This window comes from Aptenodytes forsteri, unplaced genomic scaffold (assembly GCF_000699145.1).
Source record: "Aptenodytes forsteri isolate BGI_AS27 unplaced genomic scaffold, ASM69914v1 Scaffold210, whole genome shotgun sequence".
Taxonomy (NCBI): Eukaryota; Metazoa; Chordata; class Aves; order Sphenisciformes; family Spheniscidae; genus Aptenodytes; species Aptenodytes forsteri.
The window spans coordinates 996685-1021523 of record NW_008795137.1 but is presented as its reverse complement, the minus strand read 5'-3'; the positions used below and the strand labels follow the sequence as shown (position 1 = coordinate 1021523).

At 37.3% G+C, this 24839-nt stretch overlaps 1 protein-coding gene across 1 annotated transcript in view; it reads left to right on the top strand.

The window, feature by feature from the left end:
• Nucleotides 1-24839, top strand: part of PDE10A (phosphodiesterase 10A) — a 192820-nt gene that overhangs the window by 149077 nt on the left and 18904 nt on the right. The window contains exons 8-17 of the mRNA XM_009278455.2: nucleotides 552-602; nucleotides 2487-2545; nucleotides 5197-5248; nucleotides 8801-8943; nucleotides 11176-11268; nucleotides 11909-12095; nucleotides 13521-13663; nucleotides 15728-15811; nucleotides 18746-18896; nucleotides 22395-22550. Of these exons, the coding sequence (XP_009276730.1) occupies nucleotides 552-602; nucleotides 2487-2545; nucleotides 5197-5248; nucleotides 8801-8943; nucleotides 11176-11268; nucleotides 11909-12095; nucleotides 13521-13663; nucleotides 15728-15811; nucleotides 18746-18896; nucleotides 22395-22550 (1119 nt within the window). The remainder of the gene's footprint in view (nucleotides 1-551; nucleotides 603-2486; nucleotides 2546-5196; nucleotides 5249-8800; nucleotides 8944-11175; nucleotides 11269-11908; nucleotides 12096-13520; nucleotides 13664-15727; nucleotides 15812-18745; nucleotides 18897-22394; nucleotides 22551-24839) is intronic.

The window sequence follows — 24839 nt, the reverse complement described above, 5'->3', positions numbered from 1 at the left end:
TTATTTGAAAAGTTGCCTGGAAACTGTCATACTTAAAACACTAGTCTTGAGCTGAGGGATCAGGTCTGGTTCTTCTGCCACCAGAATGGTAGTGAAAGAAACGGTGCCTGTTTACAGTTGGAAATAGCTGTGGCTGAAGAGATACAGCCCCAGAAAGAAGTTATGGAATATTTTATTGCTATGGCAGATGCCTTTCAACAATGTACATAATGTAATTTTTAAAGCCCTTGGCTTATGGGATGTTTGTTTTGCTGTTATATTTCTGAGCTGATGGGTTCCCAATACTGCTTCTGAAGAGCATTGGTAAGCATTTTTTTGATACAAAAAATGAGGATTGTTCTCTTGTGACTGAATGTACCTTACTAAAATTGAAACACTCGCAAGTATACTGAGACTTTCACAAAATAACTGTCTTCCCACAAATTGTTACTGCCTGCCTGTCTAAAACAGCTCAGTGAATTTACTTAGCAGCTAGATAGAGAAAACGAGCGTGTAACTGATGTGCAGTTTTCAAGGTTTCTTCAGAGTTAGTTTCTTCTCTTTTGTTTCAGGTTGCAACAGCAAATCTTGCATGGGCTTCAGTAGCAATACATCAAGTACAAGTAAGTGTGGGTGGCTTTTCACTTTTTCGTTGTGTAACCCTTCTGCCAGAACTTGATTAGTAGGAACATGGATTATGGTCAAATTTAAGTGGAGGTCACTACTCAAACATTGATTCAAGCCCCTTCCCTGAACCTGGGAAAAATATGCTAACATTTTTGGTGTTCATTGAGCTAGTTTTCCTCATTGGCAACCGTGGATCAAATAGCTTAACAGTATTTTTACTAAAGGAAAAAGAAACTTTAACAAAGTAGATAAATAATTGTTAAAGCAGAATTATAACAACTGCAGTTTTTTTCTTGCAAGAAGGCAACTGCTCGGCCAACTGGTTGCTTTCCTCCTGCTTTGGTATTCAGTTTGAGATTATTAGGTGTTGCTGGCTAAGCCTACTTCAAGCCATCCTTGCTAGCTGCTTCACGGTCCTGTAACTAATCCCCCTAAGGATGCTTCATGCTGTCCCTAGTCAGGTGCCTAATGAAGCTCCACACAGTGCAAGCTGCTCTAGCAAACCCCAGCAGCTTTGCTAATAGCTTTTGTTACTTCAGCTAATAGAAGAGGGTAACACTGAAACTAAACATATAACTCACAGGAGGAAGTTCGTGACATTCTTTTTTCCAAGGTGTCTTTTATAGGCTTGGCAGAAGACTCACACAAAGCTTCCTGCTTTTGTTTTCTAGACTCTAATATTTGACACCTTGGTGCTGGAGTCATTGACTTTGTTTGGGGTGGTCATTCACCCTGGCACATTTAGGCAGAATTAGCTGGCGTAGGCTATTGTACGCTAGTAGAATTGCAATTGCATGCAGTTGTAGCTTCGCTTTGTAACAATGACTCCCTCTTTAACTGAGAAGTCTTTCACACCTAACAAAACAAAACATGGAAAGTTTAGTTTAAGCCTGTTCATTGGTCATTTTCGTTTGTCTCCCTTCTGCTAAGCAGAAGGCTTGCCCTTCCCAAGTTTTTGCATGAGAAGAATGCAGAGGTTTGATCTGGCATTGGGCCGTACCTACCAGACTCACAGCTGGGCTTTAGGAAGTAGTGTATATCAAGAAGTCGTACCTAGTTACCTAACTATATGTGAGAGTAAGGCTTGTGGATGTTGTTTGTCATGTTTTGCTTATTTATTTATATCTGCATTGCACAGATGAAAGATATTACTAGTTCTGAGTGATATTTTATTGTGTAAAAGGTACAAACAGTAGAGGCTTGTTTTCTTTTTTTGACCTCAATGCTTGCTCTGGTAATATACAGGTGTACAATTGTTCTTTAGATACAGAGTATGCAATTAGGTGGAGTAAAAATACAGTTCAAAGCTTTGCTTCATCTAACACTTTGCTTCTAAAATGTAGTATGCATACTATTTTTTGGGTTCGTATTCATGCTGATTTCTCCCAAAGTTGAGCATGTATCATCTGCTAGTTAGCTTACTTAAACTTGCCTGGTGTCAGTCTTCAGTTGTGTCTACGTGCTACTTTGCAACCTGGAAAAAAGTGGTAGAAGTATGGTAAGGAAGAAAGCAAACAAAATATTCGACATTCTCAGAAGAGCTGAGGGTCTGGATAAGGAGGTGTCATCAAGTTGATCCCACAACCACATTCAATGGCAGCCTTTGAGGCAGCATGGACAAGTGTAACAACCAACATCTTTCAAAGAGTCTTAAGAAAGATGTTACTTGCGTTTGACAGTTTTAGCTCAGCAGCTAGATAGCTAAGATTGAAGCCCAGCACACAAATCTAGCTTTTAATTTTATATAGTGCTGTAACTTATGTATATACTAGTAGTGGTGGTTTTTTCATACAAAATAAATGGGTAGACTGCGTGACTTCAGTTTCCCTCTGACTTCAGTGTTCTTCTGGAGCAAATGATAACGTGATCTGTGCTTCTAGGTGTGCCGGGGCCTTGCCAAGCAGACTGAACTGAATGACTTCTTGCTTGATGTATCGAAGTAAGTGTGGTTTGCACTATAATCTCATCAATTTGTTTTTATGAGCTTTTCTACATGGCTCTTCCAATCTACCTGTGTTTTACACTGTAGCTCACAAGCAGGTGCAAAGGCATACCTCGGAGGGTGGGCAAACTTCAGCACAGGGACAAGAACGAATGATGTGGGTGCCAGTGGTGTATACCTGTTAAACTTTTTTTTTGGTGGTGGTGCAGAAGAAAATGTAACATCTGATTATACCTTACAGAATTTGTTTACTCTTGTGGTCTTTTGCATGGGGTTTTGCCTTCCCCCCCCCCCCCTTCTGTCAGAGTTAAACATGTCCCTCTTTTGAGAAGTGACAAATAGGCTTGCCTTGTCTTTTCATGGCCAATTTTAGAAGGTTTGAAAGGACTTTATGAAAAGTTAGTTAGCTTGCTTCAGCTTCCCCCGCTTTTTTTGACATATATGTATATACACACACACATGCATAAGCATACGCACTTCAGGGATATATCCTTGAAGAATCAGGGCTGTCACACATCTGTTCTCCCCCTGCATTTTCTGGAGGCTCTGTTTTCGTTTTCAAAGACTGTAACTGCATGTAGTATGTTTTCTTTTAATTTCTTGCCACAATAAATGCAAGATTAAATTGAAAACACAGTAAGAGCATGAAAGCTTGGGCTTAGACTTGCAAAGTCAATTTTGTGTCTTAGGTGATCTGCTCTTCCTTCATCCCTTTTTCTTTGTTGCTGCTATTAGCATCTTTAAATAGTAGAGATAGCCAATAAATTAAAAGACAAACCAGAGTTGTACTTTTGGTAAATCACAGTCTGGGGTGCTTAACAGTGTTTTATCAAACTAGTTGGTTGAAGAATTTCTAAGTGCATTACACAGAGGACTGATGATACTGTGGAAAAATGAGATGTCTCAGATTTTTGCTGTTACAAACACTTCTGTGGGTCTTGATGAACAATTCTCAAACTGATGAGATTAGAGGACGTCCAAGATTCCTGTGCCATTTCTCAGAAATGCAGGCAAGCCGAGTTGACCCGGCTGGAATGGGGAGTGATACACCGCAGAGAGGAGTCTACGCCTTGCAAGGAGGGCCAGCTGGTTGTATCCAGATGTTTTTCCTAGCTTTTTTCCTGACTTTTTTTTTAATTTCAGCTTAAGTTCAGAGTGTCTCCCCTAAAGGGCACTCTCATCATTCCCTTGCCAGAGCTACCCACTTGCTGCAGTGTCTTGCACCATTATGTTCCTTTCCAGAGTGCTTTTATATTGCTAACATCTGTACTGAGCTAGTTTACCAGAGAACTCTGGATTAATCTACCCAAATTTATGGGCTGGCAATTTACTCTTGGTACATAGTACTGAGATTCTTTTAAAGAACTTTGTAATTATTTTAACTTTTTAAGATAAAAATTACAATAAATACTGCAAATATTTAATATGTATTTCTATAAGAAAATAGCTCTCATACAGCATTATCATTTGCTAGAATTGTTTAGTTTTAACGAAAAAGAAACCCTATGTTTTGAGCCACAAAATTGGGATATAATTTAATAACAACTTGATGAACTTCATGTAGGTAAAGACTTGCACTAGCAAGAAAATAATTAGTTTCCTCTTAGAAATGGTCTGTACCTTTTCTTATATGGAAGGAGGGTTTCCTATTCAGTGAGGAAATTGTTTGCATGCAATGTCACTGGGACATGTTCTGTAACATTTTAGAAAGAGCATAGTATGCAGTGCTCCACCTCTTCATGTCCCTGACAATGTAAGACTAGCGTATTATATATTTCCTTTCCACTAGATCCAAACAGAACTGAGCTGTATATATGTTCAAGGCCATGGGACAATGTCTTTCTGTCTGCTGGGAACATTGTAATCCGAGGGTTATTAAGACTTGGCATGTGGAAGATTTAGACTTCTTTTACTAATAAGTTTGACCTTTATCTTTCAATGTTCTTGACTGTCCTTGGACAGTTACCACTTTGCTGTGAAACTGAGATACCTTTGATCAGTCTTTTTCTGCAACTTTAACATGCTACACCTGGGTTGATAGAGAAGACTCATTAAGAGTTTTATATATTGTTGCCTTTGAAATAGTATTAAGGGTTGGATAATATGACGTGAATTTAGCTAGAATACATAGTTTTCATAAGTTCTCAGTACATAGTCCTCTATGCATAAACCTAATGAGATATTTTGAAAGCATGTAGATAATATATATCAGCAATGGAAGAAAAATTTTTTTTTTTATCTTTTGGATTGCTTTTCTTTTCCTTTTTACTCCTCCTGTTAAAATTTTCAGTGCGTAAAGGGTGCCAAAGCATTTTGATAGATTCTTGGTGTTGCTCAGCAGGGGCCTATTCAATCTATGGTAGGCAATGTTTGGTAGTCTTTTCCTTTTCTACAGAGAAAATTCTACATATTATAGAGAATATTCTACATTCCGTCATCGTAGAATAATGGCTTAAAGGAACAGAGCTAGGACCATTTCTCAATTCCCTTGTGCTATAGCAAGCCAGGCAGTGATTTTCAAGGTGCAGAGGTTTGTCTTTACCTATTCGGGCTCCACTGTTAAGCAGTTGTGAAACAAGAGCCCCTGACAGCCATTTGAGAAGTGTTTGACTAAATACCAATATTTACTGACTTCTCTTTCTCTGCAGAACGTATTTCGATAATATAGTTGCAATAGATTCTCTACTTGAACATATAATGGTAAGTTGTCTTTTTCACTTCTAAGTTTATTAGTCTTAGTTATTGAAGTCCTTCATTCTCCTTTCCTTGAAGTAAGACATTACATCATTTAAATATATGAGCTGTTTATAATGGATATGTAATACAAACAGTGTTAACGTCTCTATATGGAAGAAGGTGGCAAAGGTCAGCTTGATTTTTCATTGTCGCAACAATTTTCTTTCACAGCTTTCATAAGTAATGGAATGTGATTGTCTCTGAACTAAATATTTACTATTGTGTTTTAGAGAAGGTTTGAAAATTGTAACAGAAAGACTTCTGGTTTTGTTTTTATTTCAGCTTGTTGTATTGATTCCTTTTTGCAGCATGTAGCGAGTTGAATTTAGGAAAACACTGCTGTAGAAGTTATTGTCTATAGGAACGACTGGAGGTCAAACATTACTCCTAGAGTATTTGTTCCAGTTGCAAAAGTATTTACACCCATAACTAGTGACAGAGTCGGTCAATGTTTTATAAAAACCACTAAAGCCAAGTCCATTGAAATAACTTATCAATGAATTAAAGTACAGTTCAGAAAGAGATTATAATTTCCTGAATCAATTTTGAATTCAGAATTATGTCCTGAAGAGTGTTTATAAATACATACAGACTGGTTGTTTGTAGCACATTTTGAGTGTTTGATATATAAATTATGCTTTTTAGCTTTATGCACATTCGTTGCATACTGCAGTTCTTTTTCCTGAATGTAAATCTTAATCAGGTCTGTGATACTATTCTTTCAGTTTGTGTATTCAAAAAATTACTCCCCAACAGTACTCCGATACTTGCTCCAGTCTTCAAAGTGATATTCTTAGCTAGACTATTCAAAGACAACAAACTTAGAATGCAAACAATATTAAAGTGGTTTTCTTTAGACACTTGAATTAGTAATGGAAAATATTCTGCAGTGTTTGTCTTATTCTAGTTTAGTACACAGTCAAGAATTCTGCACATAGGACACATTTCTGAACATTGACTTTTCCAATTTAAATGAACTGCTTAAAAATAGCTTAACATTTAAAAGAACTGGTGTAATATGGCATATGGCATTGAGAACAAATATTTATATTCTTCCCTGTTCTTCCCTATGAATAGAGGTCTGGTGGAAAACACAATTGGCAGTGAAATAGGCTTACTCTTTCATCTTCTTTTCCAACATTTGGCTGCATCATGATTCTGCATTTTAACCTGTGTAGATGTTTCATACTCAGCTTCCTTTGTAAGCTGTAGCAGTTGGCTGTTTCTTGGGCCAATTAATTGAATTACGTGTTTGCAAATTTATTGCCGTTTTATGGGAGTGCGACTTTATCATTATGTGGCTTATTCTGTGTCTCACAGTGAGAAAAGAGTGGAACGCAATTTCACCTCACTACTTCACCCTTTGGTGATTATATTTAAAGTTTGATTTGTTCCTGTAATAATAAAGAAAAAAGTATGGGGATTTTAGCATTCTTTTCATTTTTATTTTCATTAAAATCACTCAGCGAAGTTAGTGGTATAAGGGTGTTTTCGAATATAGATGCAAGGAGGGGAAGCAGAAGTTCAAGTTGCCTTGCAAATTTTCTTACCAGTATGCTTGAGTAGTTACAAACAACCTACCCAAAAGGTGGTCCCTGGTCTCCCTATTGACAGTGCAAGGCATACCTTTTGTACTGATATTCCCCTGCAGCCACTGGCCTGGATTTGAGCTAGAGCTTTAGAGAAGTAAGACTTTCTCATCCCATTAACTGTTTCTCTCAATTAGTAGTGTTTAAGCAGTTATTTTTGAAAAGCATGAGTCGTGGCCAAGGTAAGTTCTTGAGTCATATGCATTAGAACACAAAAGTTTAATTGTATAAAATCAACACTGTGCTGTTGATTTTAAAAAGAAATCTGATACAGTTTCTGAATAGGTGTGGAGAAGCATTTACTGGACCCCTTGCCCTTTTTGGCACAGTTTACATTCACTCTGTTTTGAGCAAAGGAATAAATGGTGTGAGTGGTTGAGATCTTTAAAATTCTTAATGCTCTAAGTGGGAAGTATTTCACAAAAGTTACCTCTTAGCTTGCAGTCTCCCTGACTTTCTACTGCTCTGAGGAGTAGAAAGCAACAGAATCTTTCCAGCCACAGATTCTGTCGGTACGGGAGGGCCCTCCAGGTTTTATAGAGTCGGTCTAGATGGTTTCTGTGCAGTTCCCATTACACAGCTCATATGACATGGGATTAGAGCCTCATAGGTTTTTTCTGCCGAGGTCTAACATTTACCTATTTGCATTAATATGAAATGAAATATTTTAGGTTTTTGTTTTTATTTTTGAAAGACAAGAGAGAAGGGGGGAAACTTAATTCATTCATATGGAAGTCTTGAGAATTCTTAAGACACACCACCTGCATACATTGCACACCAAGATGTAGTCAGCCTCTTTCTGTGGCTGGATGACTAGATTGCTATTACATACAATTTTAAAAAGTGCAGTTACTATACTTTCTAAGCAGATAAGAAACATAGGAGATGTATCTGAATTGGATAGAGCAGGTTCTTGAACCTGACTGTATGGCATCTTAAGTTAACACAGTGATCCTTGTTGGACTTTGGTTCACTCTTTCTTCTTGTTCTCAGAAGGTCCATTGTATGTCTGAGAAACATTTCAGCGAAGGGGTGCCGTGTTCCCAGGACAAGACTCTGTTCTGACAATCAGTGCTGGCTGGCAGTTAGTTTTGCTAAGATAAAACTAGCTGGTTCAAAGTATGATAGAGACCATGCAAGTCTATTGCTGTACTGTGGTACTTTCTTGACTATGGGAGGTACCTTGTGGGCTTTGGTTAGTTTATGTAGAACTACTAAGTCTCAGCTTTTGTGCAAGAACTGTCCCTAGCATCAGGAGGGCGTGGCCATTTCCTATACCGCTGCATAGGGCAATCTGTAATGACACTTCTAATCTTCCCTATTTGTTCATTGTTATGTATTACAGGCACATTTAGCTTTTTTAGAAACAAACACTAGTCTCTCTGTTATGTCTTTCCTTGCTGGATATTCAATACCAATGCATTTGTATTGAAGATAAAGACAAAAAGCCAAAAATGTTCTTAGGTCTTGCTATATCCTATCTATTTAAAATCAAGTAAAGGTGAACAATATCTAAACATGGAGGGAGGAATGGTACCATTTTGAAAAGTATTCCTTGTACTTGAAAAACAGTGTAATAGGAAAGCCTTTTTTCTTTTAGCAAACATTCAAGCCTCTAAAGATATTCCCGTGTTTCTCAAAGAGAACACTGTAATTTACAAAAAAATATTGAATAAAAGACACACATTCATTTTGAATTGTATCCTGCACTGTAATTTACAAAAAAATATTGAATAAAAGACACACTTTCATTTTGAATTGTATCCTAAAAGATTGCTGTGAAGGTGGATGCTCCTTCAAACATATTTTCATGCTGGATAATTTCTCAAAATTTTTAACTTCTAGGGACTTATGTTTTTATCAGATAAATGACTGAGGATAATCTAACTCATGACCGTTAACTCTAGTTTTGTTTTTTTGTCTATAGATATATGCAAAAAACCTGGTGAATGCAGATAGGTGTGCACTCTTCCAGGTTGACCACAAAAATAAGGAGCTGTATTCGGACCTTTTTGATATTGGAGAAGAAAATGATGGGAAACCTGTCTTCAAGAAGACCAAAGAAATAAGGTAAGAGCAGCTAGCGGAAGAATGCAGTTTCATTATAACTACGGATGTGCAGGCATTTTATTACCCAGTCTCTGTGCCTATCTGCAGGTACCCTGACAATACTTGTCATACTGTGATATCATTCCCACCAGGACCCGCCTCCAGAAGGTAGTACTTCTGGGAATGACATTGCAGTGCCATCGAAACAACGTCTCTGAAGCTATAACGTCACTCCTGGAAATGCCGTCTTCCGGAGGCGGTCCTTTTGGAAATCATGTTGGGAAAAAAACAGAGGTGTTCTGAGGTAGGTAAAGGTGCAGGTAAAGGTGCACCTAATCCATAGTCTGCCAGTATGGGACTTTTTTTCCCAAGAGGGTTCCCAAGAGGAATTAAAATTTGTGCGATTCAAGCATATCCGAAGCAAGGAAATCACAATTTGTACTTCTTACGGATGGATTAGGCATATGTAGAATCTAGCATGGGCTGGTCATTGCTTTTGAAGAGTTCAGGTCCAGTAACTTAGTTTTACTTTTTCTCATGTGAATTTAGAGTATTTTCAAACTTTTAAATAATTGTGATTCTGAAGTATGCTTGAAGTGGTGAATTTGAAAATGTATATGGGCTTGTAATGAATACATAGGATTCTCTGCCTAAAATTGATGTGTATTTCTGCCTGATGTCACAAGTACATATTTTTTACACATATGCATATTTTTTTAATGAAAGAGGCAAGACAACAAAGTAAAGATAACAACATTTTTCACTCTTCAAAAGTTATGAATCCTTAATAGATACAGATCAAGATTTTCAAAGGCACACAGGTTTTAAACCTACAGCTTCTTAAAAAGAAAGAAATGCATCACTAAATATCCTGCACTAAAACTTTGTTAAAATACTCGGCATAGATTTTCTCAGAATTTTTTTCATTTCCTCCTTAGACTTTTAAAGTTCTGGGCCAATATGAGATGTGATTCATGTCTTCACTTAGACTCCTTTAGACAAACTTACTCCCACTTACTACATTGTGTGAATGAGAATGAAAGGAGTCAAAATTGGTGCAATTTACATACTGAGAAGCAAGGAGGTGGTGTAAATGAAAGAGGGTGGCCTGCTTTAACATACACTTTCATACTCCTACTTGATAATTGTTTTTCTTGCTTATATCTTTCTGTCTTTTCTGTATGAAAATTATTGAAATGTTGACTCTGAGTGCAAGGGTGTGAGCCATTTCATGGGTGCTGTATACTGAAAAAGAGGTACAACTTAAATATCTGTAAGAAAGTGACACTGAGTCAGTCAGTCATCAGGAAGGAGCCTTAAGTTGGTGTGATGTACATATCATAAGAAGCAGCAGAAGAAACTAACTTAAAATCAGGTGTGCAGGGTGAAATCCTGTCAGCTTTGTCACTAACTTCAGTGGGGGCAGGATACTGCCCAGGTACATTTAGATTTGATAGTGTTCCACATGTGATTCTTTCTACTTGTTTTTCTCCACAAATTCTTCTGTGCTTGTATGTCATAACTGTTTTATGTCAAAGAATTGAAAATTAGTTCCTCGCAAGACAGACTTGTAGATTTTTCTGATTCAACTCCAGAATATATTTGTTGTGTTTAACTTTCTTGTGGTGATTAAGGGATTCAGTTAGCACCGTGGCATTGTTTGCATGTCATGAGATGAAACAAGCTAGTTATTCTGAAGTGTACATGGCAAATGCATATAATGTTTAGCTTTGAAATTTCCACTGGTCTTTTTCCAAAGTTTATTTTACCAAATCCACCTGCCCCCTTGCCCCCGCTGAAGAAATAAGCTCCGTATTGCCTATGATGTGTCTAAGGAAACAATGAATATGTGAAAGCAATGATAAAATCAATAGCTTGTACAGGTAAACACAAGTCTCAGGTTCTGTACAAATGTCATGTTTGTTAGGCATAACCCTCAGGGTTATTGAAGACTTTGAATTTTTGTCGCTAAAATGGTCATATTATGGAATCTTTTGTATTAAACTGTAGTTATATAAAATGTTTTCAGAAAGTAGTTATATAAAATGTTTTCAGAAAGTATCTATTAGTATGTGCTTTTTTATTTTATTATTTACTACTAGTTGTTGTCTTGTAAGATTTTTCTCCTAAAAGCATCAAAATGACGCTGGTTGGGAACAAATATCCATTACCGTGCCCAAGACAGACTCCACGGGAAAAATATTTTTCCAGGTAGCTCATATTGTGGCTAACACACACTTTTATTTTCTGCAGATTTTCTATAGAAAAAGGAATAGCTGGTCAAGTGGCAAGAACAGGAGAAGTCCTTAACATCCCTGATGCCTATGCAGATCCACGCTTTAACAGGTAGGATGTTATTCATGGGAGGGGAAAATAGCTCACCAAACTTTTTACTTAAATTTACTACTTAAATTTCATACTAGGATGCTTTTATGGAAGTGTGATCCTCTGATGAGGAGACAACCTATAGATATCTATTTAAATGCTTTAGCCATCGGAGATATTGTTAAGATACAAATAAAGAGTATTATTTTTATCAAATATAAATATAATGGAGAAAAATTTAGTTATTTTTCTTGTTACAGAACTTTGCCCAGTTAGGTAGACTGTTGCTGATTTTCTTTATTAGCCTCCCTGCGATCTGATTAGTTTCAGGGGACAAGAAAAAAGTTCACTAACAAATAGGATGCCTAAGTACCTGAATGTATTCTTTAATTTTATGAATAAGCTGACTGTAAATTTGAGGAAGTATTAATTCTTTATCTTGCAAATGGAGATTAAAGGATTAAAAAGTTCTTTCTAAATATGACACAGTAGGTGGAAATATTTAAGAGCTTTGGAGGTGAACTTCTTGCAGGTAGTAATTACATCTACTTTAAAACTATTTAGTATATTGTACATCAACATTTCTGAGAATCAAGGAATAGATAGTAATTAATAATATTAACTCTTTTCTTTTTTTCCTTTCTCTTTTCTGGCTCTCCAGAGAAGTAGACCTCTACACAGGGTACACAACCAGAAATATCCTGTGCATGCCTATTGTAAGCCGAGGAAGTGTAATAGGTGTTGTGCAGATGGTGAACAAAATAAGTGGAAGTGCCTTCTCTAAAACTGATGAGAACAACTTTAAAATGTTTGCAGTCTTTTGTGCTTTAGCCTTACACTGTGCTAATGTAAGTTTTGTTTACAGTTTTGTAAGCTGTTGGTTGTAATGGGAAGACTTAGAATCCTACTTAAAGATTTTGATGTTCCAGATTATTAAGGTGATTCATAAGTCTGTTTCGTTGAATTAACGAGGAAACAGGAATCATTGAATTCTTTGCTGAATAATTGTATTTTAAGAGGATGATCGGGATTCATTTGATGCTTTCTGAAATAATAATACTCTGGATACATCAATTTCGTGTAGCTAAACTGAGAGAGCAAGCTCTGAAATGTGACTGATACCTGTCTGTCTTCTCTTTTCCGTTAGAAAGTATGTTTCCTATTTACTTTTATAAAGTCAGATCACATGTTTTACAGATTTAACTGGGGGATGGAGATATTATGTATTCTCTCGATTCCATATGCTCAATATTCAAAGATATCAATTTATACATTTATATGCTGTGCTGTATACTCATAATTATCCATGCTTCTAGATAAGAGTGGATAGCTATTTTTGTTTTCAAACCCTCTATTGTCACAAAAAATACTATTCTTGTAGGAAGCGTAAGCAATTTAATGATCATTACTATATAAGTATAAAAATGCAATAAATGCAATGCAGAAGAAATGCGTCATATTCATGGGAGTTAAGATACAATGCAATGCCAGTTAAGCCTGGTGAATTACATTAAGCCATTTTACCAACATCATGCTGTCGGTATACTGGGGCAGCAAATTTTACTAACAGTTACTTAAACGTGTTCCACATGACTCAAGGCAAGCAGAAAGGTCTGCGTGGGAGTATGCAATCACTCAGTTGTGTGTGAGTTCACTCTTTTTAGATGGTGTATGTTACCATTCAGGGCGTACTGCTCCAGAGGATTATCTTTTCTAGTAAAATTGTTGTGCCCTCACTTGTTTACAAACCATGCCATGTCTGCAGTTGCTGTCTGAACCTCTCTGTAATTAACTGTACTTATTTTTCACAGTTATTGCACAGTAATGTAGGTATGATAATGATAGGTCTTGTGTACTTTTTACTGTGCATAGATAGCAGTTATTTGTATCAATAGCTGAATTCATGCAGTGGCACAAAATATGAATTGTGCCCTGTTACCAGTTTTTTTTTCTGTTTGCATATTGCAAGGGACTGAGCTCTGTTTCTAACTCCTGAACTTTGATTCTTTTTCTTGGGAGAGCTCAGACGCAGTGAAAAATCAGCTGAGCCTTAGATGTTTACCCGAGTGAGTAGATGCAGAATGTGATGTGATAAAAGGCCCAGTTTTCCAGAAGTACTGAATTTCATATAATCTGTTACTTTTCTTTTTGAGCAGCCAAAAGCACTAACGTTTTTGCAGATGTGTATTTTAAGAATAAGTGCTTGAGTACAGGAAAGAAATGTTTTTTCCTTTATTAAAATTTCACATTAATAAATGACTTCCCTTTTTCAGATGTACCACAGAATTCGCCATTCAGAGTGTATTTATCGTGTAACAATGGAGAAGCTATCCTACCACAGTGTTTGTACAGCAGAAGAGTGGCAAAACCTCATGCACTGTACACTGCCTCCACATATTTATAAAGAAATTGAACTGTAAGTATTTTTCTCATATAGCGACAGTTGTATCTTGTATCAGTCTGTGAAAAAGATGTTTAGGTTTTTTTCCTAGGTGTAGCGGAGGGTTTTGTAGGAAGCACTTTTATTATTGAACTATCCCAAAATCATGGGGGTTTATCTCTGGCTTTCTTATACTTAGCTATATTTAATGACCTGTGAATGAAATTTATTTATCAAAGATGTAAAATTATACCTACTCAGAATGGTAGCATTTTCCTCAGGCATGGGTAGCTACAGCAGTTGCTTTAAGTATTGGTTTATATCTAAAGATTGTAGAGATGAGCTTTCTTTCTGATAGTCCAAAGTCAGCAACAGCTCAGAGCCAGAGAGGAGGCTGAGCTGGAACATCCGTAGTTAAGAAGACCAAATGGATGATCTCATCCCCTTGTATATGTTTTAGAATAAAAGATTCAGCTCGTTCCTGGGATTTTCTGGGTTGTATGTTTGTTGGGTTTTGGGGCGGGGGGGAGGAGTTGGGGTTTGGGTTTTGGGGTTTTTTTTGGTGTGTGTGTTTTGTGCATCTGCTTGTGTTTCTTGAAGGAGGGGGAAATGGATACAGATCTCCAAACTTCTGAAGATAATTCAGGGTTATGAATCCCAGGTGCTAGAGTTTAGAGTTGCGGCCTAAATTTGGAGGAGGACTTCCCATCCAGACTCTTAGGCTTTCTCTGAAATAATTCAGTTACTTTCAGCTCTCAAGGATCTGCTGTGCGCTGAAGATGTACCTCTACCTGTATTTTATCAGTCAGTCCCCACTCAATGCTAACATTGGGAGTCATCTCATTTTTTAGTCACTGTTTGTGGCCCAGGACAATAGATTCTACTGTAGTGACCAGGTGCCTAAAATCAGAACTCTGTGATATTGAGTCACAAAATCTAAGTTGTCTTTGTAAACCTAATCTCCAGAACTTGCTCGCTCCTGTCAGGCGCTAGGCATTGTAGCTGTGAGCGAGCAAAGCATGCGAGCGTATGCTTAACGGGGACTGCTTACAGTTGAAGTTCATTACATGCTGAAGTGATTTGCTTGAGCGCCAGAGTATTAGCAGCTTGCAGGATTACACCCTAATAGAAGCTTATTCTTTGCCATACAATTTCTTGTGCTTTGTTAGATGATATTATATAACCCACCTCCTCAGCAAAAATGACTTTTACTTGCAAAGATGACAGGTTTCATTCTAAATTATATTAACATCCTTTAGTTCGAGCAATCTGAATACATTTAACCATTTTCCAAGCAATTCAGCTACCTCCAGCTCTTTTGTACCTGCTGTGCTGTTCAGTACGCCACGTACATGCAAGCGTTTGGCCGGGTTCAATGGAAAGTAAACAGAAGACTTGCAGCACAGCAGGTGCAGGGGAAGGGGTTAATTAATAATCAAAGGACAAACAGTTCTGCTGAGTGGGTCCCTAATATTAGGCCTAAATGTTGATATCGGGAGAGGGGAGAAGTCCTCAGCTAACGAAACATTAAAAATGCAGTATTAAATGTTTGATTTTTGAAGTTTGGACTTAATTTCTATTAGCCGGTAAAAGTTTTTTGGTTTTTTATTTTTTGTGTCTCACCGAATTCGCAAGAGAAATTATTGAAAAAAAGCCAGTAAATATATAATTAGAGATACCATCTTTACAGTTCCTGGGAGGAAAGCCTGAAATATTTTAAGAGTGCCTGTAAAGCTCTCATCATCCCTGTAGAACAAAGATTTTTGTACATTACTTAAGCAATGGATTCTTAAATAAAGATTTATGTTTCTATTAACTAAACAAAGCCAAAGGCTAACCAAAGGCTAATGGTTGGACTCGCTGATCTTAAGGGTCTTTTCCAAGCTAAATGATTGTGTGATTGTATGAGCATAGTTCCATTGACCTTAGCGGAAAAATATTAACTTACATTGCTGGAAAATATAGCCTGTAAAGTCAGTTTCCTGTGTATATTCAGAAACAAGTGAATGCTGTCGGATATACATTACCTAGTTGTTTTCACTTGCTTTTAGTAAGAAAGAAAAGGTGTTTGTCCTTACTAAGCTGAAACTTTCTTCTTAGATACCACTTTGATATCAGTCCGTATGAGGATGTCTGGCCTGCCATTTTTGTCTACATGGTTCACCAGTCCTGTGGGACAGCCTGGTATGAAGTACTTGATTTATTGCTTTAATTCTGTTGTTTATGTGTTTATGTATTAGGAAATTTTGAGATCATTATTTTATAATTCAAGGTCTTACTTTCTTCGGAGTTTATTTACTATGTCTGTTCTGTACAGGGCTGTAATAAGCAGGCTGGATTTCTTGTCCCAGCTTCTTGGTCTTCAGTTAATAAAATTTGGGAACAGCCAGGTAAAAGAACTCATGTTATCATCCAAACAGTTGTCCTTCCAATATATAGAAGTATTGTTTGGTTCTGAGATGAGATTGCTTTTCAGACAGAAGATGGTGAAGATATTAAAGGCGCTCTTGCCAAAAAGGAGAGAAGGTCCATGAATACTGATTTTTCAAATATATAGTTGCTGAAATTAATACAATGTATGGTTAAAATAATCCAAGGTTAGATCTGATCTTGCTAAATAAATCAGTTATCAGGATCGTTGTGCATTAATTATGGAAGTGAATGATTTTCAGATGAAATGTTTCATTTATTGTCCCTTCAGTGTCCATTATCATTACTAAGATCAGTAGTCTCTTGGCTAAGTATGTCCCATGGCTGAAAGAAAGGAGCTGCTCCAAATTATGGAAAAAATCTACAGATGGGCAATTGAAAGGGGAAGTATCTCCCTGCAAAAAGCAGCAACATTTGGGAAAAATTTGCTGGTGACTGTTTCATCTTAGTAACTGGATGAATCTCCATGCCCTCAAAGCATACAGTCAAATCTGAGGGTCCTTCTCATGTCTTCTTCAATACTGCAAAGTGGGTGACTGTTCTAGATACAGTTCTCTACTGCTCAGTGTAGTTAGCTTGTTTCCATTCCTGACTGAATGGCTGTGGATGCAGGATTGGGGTTCAGATTTTCAGCTAAGTTCTGTTCTTTTCCCTCTCTGTCTCCCAGTCTCTTTCTTTCGAGGTGTAACTTTGATGGGGAAGAATTGATACCCACTTGATGTTTTTCAAATGAGTCTCAGCTTTCACATATAAATTAAAGAAACAAAAGTGAGGAAAATATTTGAAAAGGAGGCTGTTGGGACTGGACTTGTATTTAATTTCTGAAAGAACAAAACTTCTCAACCCTCTGAAACAAGTACAGCTATTTTAAGACTAAAATTTGATTGTTAATATATTGAGGAGTAAGGTTGTGCCTTTAAGTATACACCTATGTAATGTATAACTGTTGTGTCCAGGGAGGATTTTGGAGAAAAATCTATCAAACTTGCTACATTTTCTTTGCTTTCATGAAGAAATAATCTTTTACTGCTTTAATTAAGTATACAAAATACAGCAGTGGAGGGAGTAATAGTATTCTACGTTGAGGTATCATTGATAATGATTTTCGCTTTGACTTTGTACTTTCCCCTTTGTACTATCCCGTAGTAACCATTGAGTTGATATTGGATGTAGATGGAAGTGACTGTTGTGGTATTCTGAATTACGATGTATTATTTTAAACAGTAGTTCTAACACTTGTTCTAGAGCTGTCTGACTTAACTCTCTAGCGTTAAAAAAGAAAGCCTAAAGCTTTTTTGAAAGACTATACCTCCATTTTTACTAACATCAGACTAAGGCTGAGAAGAAATATTACCTTCCTCAGCACACAACCATAGAAATACGTTTTTCTATCTAAGTGGCTCCGTATAGTAGATGTGTTTACATTTTTACATATAGGTCGGAGACATTCAGCTTTGTTTTCTCAGCCCACATGTATTGCAAAACTAGAACATTAATACCACTTCCCTGAGATACCCAAGAAATTATCAAAACATGGAACTTAAAAAAACCTCAAACCACAGTAACAGGGGAAAAAATGAGAATAAAGGAAAACAGATCTGTTTATGAGGGGAAAAAGTCAGTGACTTGGGACTCTGGCATCTTCAGTTCAGTTCTGGGCTCAAGTGTAAAATTCACTTTTCACCCCAGGCAGCTCGGATTAGGTACTTTAGAAAATTTTACCTGATATCTAATCTGTGCCTGAATTTCCCATGTGTAAACAAAAAGTATTCAGCTTTCCTTTCAAAGGAACATCGGTAGATAAAGTCTATTAAAGATTGTGCAGAGCTCTGGTACTACAGAATATGAACTCTCTCAGAGGTGTTTTTGATGAGCATATAAGCCAAACATAACAATTACTTTATTACTGCTTTTTATTATTACCTTAGTGAAAATACTCTTGATCATAAATTAATTTTGCTTGTCTGTATTAATAGCAAAAATATAAAAAACAATCTTTAAAAAATAATCCTACAAATACTGTAGACTTGGGGCATTTTCATGGTTGACCAGCAATTACTTAACAAAATATTGTTTGGTGAAAAATGAAAAAATGGTGAAACGTGAATTTCTGTTCACTTGGCCAAACTGGAAAAAAAATCTTAAAGCCTTGGAAAAAGTAAAATCTTCTTTTCATGATGTCAATATGGAGCATCTCAACTTCTTTTATTCAAAACAACTTACACATTTGGCATTTGACTGAAATTTTAATTTAAACAGGATTATTTCTTCTGTGTCATTTGTTTGACACAGCTTGACACAAACCCCTAATTTTCTGTTTTGATCACAAATTATGTTTTCAAATTGTCCATTTGATGCAGAGTTTCACTATTTAGCAGGTTGAATAGGTAACGATTTAAAGAAACCACGCTTCAAGTTTCTGGGAGCAGGGAAGGTTATGCAATTGCGTTGCCTGTGCTGGGTAGCTAGACTTATGTTCCAGAACTTTACAGATTAAACTAAGAGCATTGTCAGGTATCCACGCTCCTCTGTCCTTGTCAAAACTTGAATGACTCTTGTAATCTATGAGTCATCCGCAATGAGAGTCAATCCTAGCAAGAAGAGTAATTCAAAGAGCATCTTTTCTCCTCTGTTGGTTATTTTCCCCATTCTTATTTCTTGTCTCTGACCAAATTAATTTCTTTCTAGCTTTGAACTTGAAAAGCTATGCCGATTTACTATGTCTGTAAAGAAGAATTATCGCCGTGTGCCGTACCACAACTGGAAGCATGCAGTTACCGTTGCACATTGCATGTATGCCATACTTCAGAACAACCAGGGGCTTTTCACTGATCTAGAGGTAGGTGAGATGATTGTATCAGTTACTAGACCTCATCAGAGGTATCAGCCATCGTAGAAGTACATTTTCTATGCTAGAGTTTTGCTGTCGGCTTGGGCAGAGTGTATATAAAGGTCCCTGCAGAGGAACGGGTGTGAGTAGAAAGCTTGAGGAAGGAGAATTATTCAGATTCCTAATCCTAGTGTTTCCTTCACGGTTTTCAGGTCTGCCCACTGAAGAAGCAGTAGCAGATTTGCTCTAAGTCCATGTCCACATTTTGAGGTTCTCCCTGCCCGCGTACAACCACAGTCCTTATTTTAATTATTTAACTAACTGTCAGATCTGTACTGAGGGGAGGGAAACACCCTGGATCTTGAACCCTGTGAGGTCTGGGAGATCCTGAATAGGAGGACAAGGGTTGCAGAGGTGGCTGACATATGTGTAAAAGGAGAAGAGTAGAAAGGATGGAAGGAAAACAGTTGTCCAAATGTGCTAATTCACTGACCAACTTTTATTATACAACAGTTTTCCTTAGCATGTGTGTACATATTCTAAAGATAAATGCATAGTGTTTAAAAAAATCAGGAAAAAAAATACTTTGAATAGATCACTAACTGGAAAAATTGTAATAATAAAATGGAAGGCTTAGAATCGTTAAATGTTAATATACACTATGAAGAACTGTCACTTGTTTTTTTGAATTATGGTACTGAGGGGAGGGAAACACCCTGGATCTGGAACCCTGTGAGGTCTGGGAGATCCTGAATAGGAGGACAGGGGTTGCAGAGGTGGCTGACATATGTGTAAAAGGAGAAGAGTAGAAAGGATGGAAGGAAAACAGTTGTCCAAATGTGCTAATTCACTGACCAACTTTTATTATACAACAGTTTTCCTTAGCATGTGTGTACATATTCTAAAGATAAATGCATAGTGTTTAAAAAAATCAGGAAAAAAAATACTTTGAATAGATCACTAACTGGAAAAATTGTAATAATAAAATGGAAGGCTTAGAATCGTTAAATGTTAATATACACTATGAAGAACTGTCACTTGTTTTTTTTCTGAATTATGGTAGGTGCAACTGGGAGTGCTGTCTATTATTAATACTACCTGAAACTTCTGACTGGGAGAACCTGGTTTCAGTTGTGTACTGCCATTTGGGCTGTAATTTTTCAAGCTCCATGATTTCCTCAAGCTGATTCATTTGGGGAAATTTCAGCCAAAATTGTTTGGCTCTTTTAAAGAAACATGCTAGGAGAAATCAAGTTTTTGTTGAGTGTATAAGAGTAAAATAAAATTTGGTGAGCTTTCATTTGAAAAGGTCTAGTTTATTCTGCTGTAAAGCAGGGACTTGAAAATTGACACTGAAATAGGAAAGTGGCATTTGCCAAGCACATGCTGAAATTTGGCAAAGCTATACAGGTTTGAAAAAATCAGTATTCCTTTAACAACAAAAATCTGGATTGCAGCCTCAGGGAATATTTAAAGCTCTGATAGCATTCAGTACTAACCAAGTAGTAAGCCCCATCTTTTTGGAGACACAGAGTAAGAAAGACAGGGAGAGCAAAAGAGGCAGCCGTTAAGAGAGATGGAAACAGCCTTTGTTCCCTGCCAAACTCCAGCCAGCCTTCACCTGTTTGAATGCCTTATCCCAGCCTATGTTCCAGCTCTTTCTAGCAGTCTCCTCTCTTGAGACTGGAGATGAATCCAACAAGAATACAGAAAACTGCTGAAGAAAAGTTTGGGGAACTAGGATGGGCTGGTCTCAGGTGAGGGATGATGACATGAACCTCGATAGACTTAGAGATGGGAAAAGAAGTATGAAACACTGTAAAGGGGACTCTGATCTAGAGACAAATAGATCCAGCAGTTGGCAGTGGTCAAAGAGTTGGGACCCAAGCAGGGACAATACATACAAGGTTAAGAGCACTGGGATTAGGCATGATATCAAAGAGTTGGGACCCAAGCAGGGACAATGCATACAGGGTTAAGAGCACTGGGATTAGGCATGATGTAATCCTGAAGGACTGAGACAAGAATGACTTCATGGGATGTGGAGAGTGGGACAAGCTAGACAAAGAGAACCATCTGGTACAAGGGACAGACTGATGAGAATTGTAAGACTGGAAAAAACACAGGTTGTAAAGGATGCAACAGGAGAATTAAACTTGTGAGGGAAGGACAGAAAAGCTTATGCCCACTAGATCTAACATGTAGCACAAAGGATTCTGAGACTCATCTTTCTTTTGCTGTCAGAGACTGTTTTTCAAGTCTATTGGTTACATGTCTTGCCCCCCCGACAGTAGTAAAAAGGGGATACCAGCTTCCTACAGCTGTTACTGCACCACTTCAAGTAATTCAGGTGTGTGTTATGTTCCTAAGGGTTCCACTTCTGCTGAGGATCTGTGGATGTGTGCTGCTGCATCATCTGTTTTATTATGTGCTTTTTAAAAATGCACTTCACAAGATGCAATATTGAAAAGACATCATTAAAAATAAAAGTGAAGGATTTAAAATAAAAGTGAAGGTCTCAAAATCAGAAATACAGTTAGGGTTGCTACAACCTTAATTCTGAACATTGTATACCTGTGATAAAATCTTTAGTTACATCATTGTTTGCTATTTTTCCACAGAATCATGTGCCTCTTAGTACAGTATACAGGTTGGATGTTGCTCACTTGATAGGTGGCTAATCAGTATTCTTTTTCTGCTTCATTTTATAGCCTTTTCCTTGTTTACTGAACACTCATCAAAACCAACTATAAGACAGAGCTGTTAAGTCTATAAAGACATTTTAGTGATAGTCCATGCTGACAGTGACCACCTCACAAACGTTAATGAATGTGTTTTCAAAACACACCTGCTGTGTGAAAAACTTTTGCAAGTGCTCACGTATTTTGTGTGTTGAAAGAGAGATTTCAGGGACTCCATTTCTTCTCTATTAAGAGTTAACTAAATAAAAAAAATCAGTTTTTACAGTCTTACTTTGTTTGCAATTGCCATTCTCCAGCGTTTCTGTGGCTCATATTAGTGACTTCCTAGGAAAAGTTTCACCTAGGAGACTTGGTCAGTGTCTTCAAGGAGTGTTGCAGAGGCAGGTCTAGCATCGGACTTTGGTGCAGCTGCCTTGACCAGGAGATCATACATCTTATGTATATCCTCTCCCTCAATAACTGCACTTTTTATTTTTTTAATAAACATGGTAAGGATTCAGTGGATGACCAGACTATTTGTTTAAAACTCAGATTTCTTCCTGAAGCAGAATCCCTCCAATAGTATGTGATTGTGGAACAATGTTTTTTAAATTCGTAATATATAAAAGGTTTGAATTACAATTGGACTGAGAATTTTAATTCAGCACGTCACTTCCGTGTTTCTTGCAATTTTAAGGATGTTTCTCCATGTGCTTTTTGAAGGCAGTGAAGCTTAGTGCAACTTTGACAGTATTTTGGGAAGAGAGTGACATCTAGGGGCAGGAAATACATCTTACTTTTCATGTTTATCTCAATTTTTTTGTAGCGAAAAGGTCTTTTAGTTGCATGCCTGTGTCACGACCTGGATCACAGAGGTTACAGCAACAGCTATCTTCAGAAATTTGATCACCCCTTAGCTGCCCTCTATTCCACGTCAACAATGGAACAGCACCACTTCTCGCAGACTGTGTCCATCCTGCAGGTAGGATTATTGAAATTGTATCTTCTGTGCAGTAGAGTCCAGTGGTGGAAATAGGAGTCACATCATTACCCAGTAGATTTTCTGAAGCATGCTTAATTTCATTTCTGGATTGTAGTGCTCATTTAGAAGAGAGGAAGATTTATTACAGCAAGCCGGGTTCCACAATTAGCAACCCAAGCATTCAATGATAGTGCAAAACGTAGCTTCCCCAAAATCTTGATGTTATTAAAAATATTGTGTATTTGAAGGTCTTTGCTTAAGGCCTTCCTTTGGAGCTTTTAGCTCCTGGGTAAATGAGGGTTTTTCCTATGACCATATGGAATAGGAACTTTGAAAATGAAAAATCAGTTTCTTGCTTACTTAGATATTTCCGGCATAATGTGCTTCAACAAAATCTTCAACCATCCTGAAATTCTGAATAAAAACTCAAGTACTGGCAAAAGTTTGCATGAGAAGCTTGAAAACCTGCTGTAATAAATTCTGTGAACATTAAATGTGTGGCATGAAGGAGGAAATGTTAATTTTGCACGCATGGAAAGTTTAAACTTGTTTCATTATGTCATCGTGTGCTTTTTTGTTATTCAGCAATTTGAAATAAAAAAAACTGAGTAAGGTAATGTTCTATGAAAGAGATTTCCTAATATGAGGTGAGGTGTCTGTATGTTTAATGAATAGAAAACTACAAGAAAGCATGCAGACACGTTTTGGGAAATCCAAGTGTGCTACTGATGCACAGATATTTTCATCGGTGAAAGTCATCGTGTGCTTTTTTGTTATTCAGCAATTTGAAATAAAAAAAACTGAGTAAGGTAATGTTCTATGAAAGAGATTTCCTAATATGAGGTGAGGTGTCTGTATGTTTAATGAATAGAAAACTACAAGAAAGCATGCAGACACGTTTTGGGAAATCCAAGTGTGCTACTGACGCACAGATATTTTCTCATCGGTGAAAATTTTTTTTCATGCTCGACTAGAGAAGAGTGAGAACTCTCACCGATGAAACCACTGCCAGTCCATAACATACTTGTGCTCACCGGTTTTAGTCTACCATGCACATGCTCAATGCACAGCCTTACCATACTACTGTGCCACTAATTCATTGTTAACTTTTCTTTCTTTCTGGTCTTTCAGGGGGAAGATATTTATTTTCTTAAATACCTAATCACCTTTTAGGAAAAATACATATTCTGTATTGTATTCAGAAGCACATCTTGTGATTATGGTTTTAGGTATCTCATACATTTCATCAGAGAATGGAAGCTTTATCTCTGAATGCTCCTCCATGTAGGGGAGGGTGTAATTGAATCCTTCAGTGGTGGTATGGCATTAGATTTTTAGTATTCATTCTTCATGTGAGTTTGTGCACAGTGAGCAAGTTCCTCAGTCATTAACACTTCCTTGTCCCACTATGGCTACGTGAAGCAGACTTCAGTCATTCTTCAAAAACCATTTTGCATTTTTCCTGCAGAAATGTTGTAATCGGTGAAAGTCCCATTTGCCAAGAAGGCAGGGAACCCTTTTGCTTCCCTGCTACCTCCTAGCCTTGGCCGTCAGTGTGAGTGAGGAAAGGGAGATAGGTCATCAGGGCTGTAGGGTGGATTCAGACACGGGCTACCCAAGTGCCCACGGGTGGTGATTAGCAGCAAAGACAATTTAGAGCAGCCTTTTGGACTTGCTGGTTTTTGTTTGAATCAAAAAGCCTTACTGAATTCCTGGACTGTTACAAAAAAAAGCCCATCAACCCACCAAACCCTTTAGGGTTTATCTCAATGAGTTTTAATTTTATGTGAGTAACCTGCAGTACTTTTCACTGTTTGGAACTTTATAGCTGCTTTGCTCATCCACCTGCAGTTCTAGTGTACACCATACTTACGAATACATAGGATTCTATTCACTAGCTTTAGCTCAGCAGGGAAAGAATAAAACGTTAGGAGCTGTACTTTGAATGTACTACTCAAAAGCCTAAGTGACATGCTCAGAAATGGCAGCTTCTGTCAGTACTTAACAGAATCAGTTCTTTTCTAAGTAGTATGAACAGAAGCTGTCACAGTGGTCTTTCTGATAGTGCAGCTTCTAAAACCTAAAGAACAGAATCTAGAATAATTTAAATATTAGGACAAATAGCCTGTTCTCATGGATTAGGCAGCAAGGTTGGGGAGGAAAGGGTCCCCAAAACCCTAAATCATGAAAACTAGTAGTAGTCATTTCCTGCTCCCAAAGTGTTGATGATGGGTTAAAACGTTCTGAACTTTTTTTTTTAAAATATCATGTTCTATGACTTAGGAGTCT